The following is a 6,066-nucleotide window of genomic DNA, read 5'->3' as shown; positions in this document are numbered from 1 at the left end:
CATTTAACGCCTGTGGACTCGGCACGAGGGTGGAAGGGGTCTTCCATGTTCCACCGGCAATGGCAGTGGGATGTGCGCGAGGTGGGTGGGTCCCGCGCGGAGTTCGGGCGCTGACGAACGGCGGGATGACGTGTGGGTCCATGCGGCAGTGACACAGGTGAAGCGCACGAGGGCAGGGAATGACCGATGGGCCCCACTTGTCGGCGCCGGTTCTGTAGTTTGGGCCGTGCGTGAGTGGAGAGATGGTTGGATGGGCCGAAATGAGTGCTCCGCGGCCCAGGTAGCTTTTTATTCTTTTTCTTTTTCTGATTTCCCTTTTCTTTCTTATTTTCAAGTTCAATTTGAATTCGAATTTAGTTTCAAACCTTGTGCAAATTTGTTATCAAATCATATTATGAAATGAAAAAAATACAAATTTTAGAAATATATTTATATTATTTATATTTTTATATCATTTCTCTTCTTACTTTCAAACCCTAACTTTTAATTTAGGGTTTAATCCAATTTCTAGTCAATTTTTTATATTATTATTATTTTTATTTAATGCACAAAACATAAAACTCCAACAAGATGTACTTTATTTTATTTTAGAATCATTTATTTGGATTAAATCCTCTTAATTACATGTATGCTCTTTTCATGATGCAAATATGACACATAAAATAAGGAAATCACTTTGTATTTCTTGTACAAAATTTTGAGTATTACAGGTGTGCTGCACAGCTGAAAACAAAAGACAAAATAAAATCATCTCTACGTCGACAAACACTTTCTTTCCTGGAACTGGAACTAAAAAATTGTACTAGTTTATACCCCTTCACGCTTCTTTTTGTGACCAATAATAAAGATATGTTTTATTTATTGGCCAATAAATAAAACATATCTTTATTTATTGGCTATCCTTTTTCTTGCTCTAAGCATCCTCTACAGGAGCAGGATCATGGATAGATCGGTGCATCTTCATATCGCGCGTGGTGGCAGTTGACCCTTTATTGCAAGATCTGACAAGATACAACAGAGTAAACTTATTATGACCATGCATGCATTCTATATAGTTTGACATCTACAAATATTTGATATACCTTCGCTTGGGGCGTAGAATCTCACGTAAGGTAAGACGTACTCAAACAGGCCTCCATTTCTCTTGCGAAACCTGCTCATTTTCTTTGACTTGACGTCAAGCACGAAGATGGTACCAAAAGATATGTCAACGAAAACAGTGCTTGTGCCCTCCGCGGAGCCAACCACTCGATAGTGCTTGTCTCGCATACGTCTTGGGAGCAACGTCTCAAACTCGATGACCCTCTGCTCCACCCAGCATCCACCACCACTGCCATCGTCGTCATGCCATGACCATGTATGGATGCGATTGTCATTGTTGGGCAGGGCGGCGAGTCCTAGGCCCCCGTCCTCCGCCGTCATGAGAGCTGCGTTCCACATAAATGGCGGCAAGTCCATCTCAGACAGCCAGTGTCTACCCAGGTCATACCTGAGGATGGTCCGGTCATCTTGGAAGAGGAAGTATATGGCGTCGCCAACAAGAAGGCTGTGTTTGGCATGGCCTCTCAAGAAGTCGTGGTTGTCATGGTTGGGCTTGGGCGCCGGAGCATTCCACTCGCCGGTCAGCGACGAGTAGCTGGTCGCGCATGCGAATATAGGGCGTAGCAGGTTGGTCTCTACGCAGACCACACGGAACGGACCGGCGGCGGCCTGGCAGTCGAGGTGGTCGCAGCCGCCGTCGTCCTTGGCGCACAGCACGGCTCCGGTGTAGGAGGTGTAGAGGCACATGTGTGACGGGTAACTAGCGCTGGGCATGCCCAGGTGCTGCTGCCTGCCGGTGAGGGGGTCCCAGACGATGAATCCCCTCTTTGACCTGTCCTCGTCCTCGTCCTCGTAGTGGATCAGCACGCGGCCATGACGGCAGTCGACTGCTGACCAGCGTCTGCGATGGAGCGCAGGCATGCGGACGGGCGAGGTGGTGGAGGTCGCGGGCACGAATCGCTTAGCGTCGTTGCCGTAGCTGAGGTCGAAGTAGCCCAGCAGCGGCGGCGCTCCGTGGAATCCGCGGCAGCGGCGCAGGAAGCAGTCCCGGTCGGAGACCAGGACGCGGCGCCACGACGTGCAGACGAGGCTGGCGCGCGCTAGGTGCACGGGCTCGTCTTGGGGAAGGCGCACCAGGATCTCTTCCACGAGGTGGTCCGGCAGCGAAGACGCCATCATGATATGATGTTTGGATCTCTAGACTAGATGCTATATGACTATGACCCGGAACGAGTCGCTATAGAATAGATATATAGATATATACTATGGGGTATCTATATATACTTATATATAGATATTATGTCTACGCAGCAATACGAATATATCGTTTGAAAAACGGATTCTCTATTTTATCGGAGTCGTTCTCGGTGCTTGCGTCGCCGCTGGTTATCTTTATCCAGGATTAAGAGAAAACGAACATAATTGTAATCTCTGGGTGTGTTTGGTTTGGCTTTTGGCTTTGGCTTTTGCCCCCTAAAAGCCAAAAGCCAACCAAAGGGCTAGATCTAGGAAGCAGCTTTTTCTAAAAGCCGACTTTCTCGTAGTGCAAAACTGAAAGCACCCCTGGACCTGCTTTTAGTGGCTTTTGGATGGAACTGTGAAAACATATATCAAAGAACTTTTAACGACTTTTAGTGGTTTCCACCAAACGATTTTTAGCTTTTTAACAGCACACAGCCTACAGCAGCTTTTTCCACAGCTCACAGCCCACAGCAACTTTTTCCACAGTCACAGCCCAACCAAACAGACCCTCTATCTTTCCGTGGTTAGTTAGCTCTTAGAAGAGATCTTATCTGTAATCCTTGTGTATGGCACAGTACGTACACATGCAAAGCTATAGTTTGACATTTAAAAATATCTGATATATATATAAAATGGGTACACTGCAAAGCTACAACTATATACCTTAGATTGGGGCGTAGAATCTCAAGTAAGGTAAGATGTACTCGAACTGGCCACTCTTTCTTTTGCCAAACTTGCTCATTTTGTTTGACTTGACGTCAAGCGTGAAGATTGTACGTGTATTTTTTTTAGAAAAGGGAATATATAATTCCATATGCACGAAGCTGTCCAACATACAAAGATACTCCCAACATCAGTAACATAACAAGGATAATTCTGACAGCACAAACATAACATGCTAATTCAAGCAGAGACAAACATAAGCTACTATAATGTTACCCGGCTAGAAAAGTTTCATCCATCACTACCGGAATCCGGGCCTTTGCCGAGTGCTTTTTATCGGGCACTCGGCAAAAAAGCCTTTGCCGAGAGCTGCACTCGGCAAAGTCATGCTCTCGGTAACGAGCTCGTTTACCGAGTGCAGAACACTCGGCAAAGACATATTTGCCGAGTGGCAAACACTCGGCAAAGGTGGCGCTCGGCAAAAGGCCGTCAGCGGCCATCTAAAGCTGACGGCCGTCAGCCTTTGCCGAGGGCCGAGGACCGGCACTCGGCAAAGACCTCTTTTATCGAGTGTCTTCTTTGAACACTTAGCAAAGCATATTTTTATGTTTCTAATTTTGGCAACCAAATTTTTTTATGGTATGTTCCTACACTATGTAGACCTACATGTACTATTTTGGGACAATTATAACATAGTTTTCAATATGTAGTAGATTTAGTTCGTTTATTTGAATTTCTTCAGAAAATTTAGATTTTAACTGCAGGTCACTCGAAACTTGAAAAACCGTGCATGCAAAAATGATATCCATGCTACTTAGCACAAGTTACGGCCGATTTCAGGAGCGGACCGAAAACTTCGAGCAACATGCTCACTAAACATGGCCGTGAACTTGGCATCCACATGTTTAAAAATTGTATAAAACACAAACAAAGTCAGAAAATCATGAAACTTGTCCACGTGTCATGATATCATTTATAGAGGCTATGATAAAAATTTTAGAAAGTTTCGAGAAATCTGTGACACACTGTGTGTAGAAACCTAAGAGATCCACACATGAAATCATAGAGTTTCAATGTAGATCGCTTAGGTTTCTACACATACTGCCTCACAACTTTCTTGAAACATTATCAAATTTTTATCACAGCCTCTATATATGGTATCATGACATGTGGACAAGTTTCATGATTTTTTGACTTTGTTTGGGTTTTATACAATTTTGAAACAGTTGGATGGCAAGTTCACGACCATGTTTGGTGAGCTTGGTGCTTGAAGTTTCCGGTCCGCTCCTGAAATTGGTCGTACCTTGTGCTAAATAGCATGAATATCATTTTTGCATGCACGTTTTTCCAAGTTTCGAGTGACTTACAGTTCAAATCTGAATTATCTAAAAAAATTCCATTAAACAAACTAAATCCAATAGTTATAGAAAAAACTTTTATAATTGTGCCAAAATTGTACATGTAGATTTACATAGTGTGGGAACATAACACAAAAAGTTTGGTAAGGAAAATAAAAAAATATACTGTGCCGAGTGTCAGCCTTTTGGCACTCGGCAAAATACCTAAATCCATTCTTTGTCGATTGCCCGCCGCGGGGCACTCGGCAAAATACCTAAATCCATTCTTTGTCGAGGCCAGATCGTGGGCACTTGGCAAAGCATATTTAAAAAAAAAGATCTTTGCCGAGTGCCGGATCGTGGGCACTCGACAAAGAACTTTAACTTATCCGGCAGAGCCGCTCCCTCATTCATCTCCTCCTCTCTGTCTCGCCCGCACCACCGCCGCTCTCTCCTCTCCTCGCCCGCGCCGCCGCCGCTCCCTCTCCTTGCCCGTCGACGCTGCGACCGGACACCGCCGGCCGCACCCTCCACCGCCGTTGCCCGCACCCTCCACCGCCGGCCGCACCCTCCCCCGCCGTTGCCCGCACCCTCCACCGCCGGCCGCACCCTCCCCCGCCGGCTGCACCCTCCCTCGCCTTGCCCCGCCGTTGCCGTGCCCTCGCCCGCCATCGCACTCGTCTTCAATCCCGGTTCCATTCCGAATTCAGTGAGTTTTATATTGTCATATGTGATTTAGTGATTTTCATATTATATTATGTGTGTATAATGAATTTAGTGGGTTTAGTGAGTTCATTATGTGTGTTTATTAAATTTATACTACATGTTTATTGAATTTAGTGAGTTTACTGAGTTTAATTACTTTAGTATGTGTGTTTAATGAGTTTATACTACGTGTGTCAATTAGTGAGTTTACTGATTTTAATGAGTTTAATTACTTTAGTATGTGTGTTTACTGAGTTTAATTACTTTAGTATGATTGTCGGCCATCGTCCTGTAGATATATTTGTGGATGTCAGCCATCGTGCTGCTAGTTTTATTTGCAGGTTTTGGAAACATCCCCGTACAGGGGAGGTGCTGCCAAATTTTTTTGTTGATAGGCTTGAGTTATTTTTTTGCAAATGTCTTACATGTTATATTAAACTATAGTCCGTTATATATGTTAGAGGATGGATGACCGTGAGTGGATGTACACGGGCCGTAGAGGAAGGAACGATGTCACCACTGAATGGATTAGAAAGACCGATGATTTCGTGGAATGGGCATATGGTGAAGCTGCTAAAGGAGTGAGTCTAGTCCCATGCCCGTGCAGCAAATGTGCCAACCGGAAAAGAAAACCAAAGAAGGCCATGGTAGAACATATTTGGAAGAATGGATTTACGTCGGGCTATACTCGGTGGATCTTTCATGGTGAAGCGCATAGTACGAGAGAGGAGGTGCTGAGACAACGCGTCAAGGATTATGATGCCGATGCGGGGGTAGCGGATATGTTGAACGACTATCAGGAGGCACAGTACACGAGAGGATGTATGGATGACGAGCCAAAGCCAACTGCAAAGGCGTTCTACGACATGTTTGACGCGGCACAGAAGCCCCTTCACGGCCAGACAAAGGTTTCTCAACAGGATGACATTGGGCGTGTAATGGCATTCAAGTCACAGTACAACATGAGTAGAGACGCATTCGATGGCTTGTTGACGGTTATTGGGAGCCTGCTTCCGGATGATCACGTTCTACCAAAGAGCATGTACGAGGCACAGAAACTCCTTCGTTCACTCAAGAT

General features: G+C 45.2%; 1 protein-coding gene across 1 annotated transcript; it reads right to left on the bottom strand.

Moving 5' to 3' along the window:
- Positions 1-913: 913 nt before the first annotated feature.
- On the bottom strand, positions 914-2,220 carry LOC103655525 (uncharacterized). Its single transcript, XM_008682260.1, has 2 exons — positions 1,083-2,220; positions 914-987 (listed from the first exon to the last, which is right to left on the bottom strand). The coding sequence occupies exons 1-2, from the start codon at positions 2,218-2,220 to the stop codon at positions 914-916; spliced, it is 1,212 nt and encodes a 403-aa protein (XP_008680482.1).
- Positions 2,221-6,066: the final 3,846 nt, after the last annotated feature.

This window comes from Zea mays, chromosome 4 (genome assembly GCF_902167145.1).
Source record: "Zea mays cultivar B73 chromosome 4, Zm-B73-REFERENCE-NAM-5.0, whole genome shotgun sequence".
Classification (NCBI taxonomy): Eukaryota; Viridiplantae; Streptophyta; class Magnoliopsida; order Poales; family Poaceae; genus Zea; species Zea mays.
The sequence above is the reverse complement of the archived record's forward strand: the minus strand, read 5'-3'. Positions and strand labels throughout refer to the sequence as shown.

Excerpts from the sequence above, each read along its gene's own strand:
- LOC103655525 (XM_008682260.1), bottom strand. The coding sequence starts at position 2,220 with ATGATGGCGTCTTCGCTGCCGGACCACCTCGTGGAAGAGATCCTGGTG. Across the intron at positions 988-1,082 it reads ATTCTACGCCCCAAGCGAAG|GGTCAACTGCCACCACGCGC; the intron begins GTATATCAAATA and ends CTTGCAATAAAG.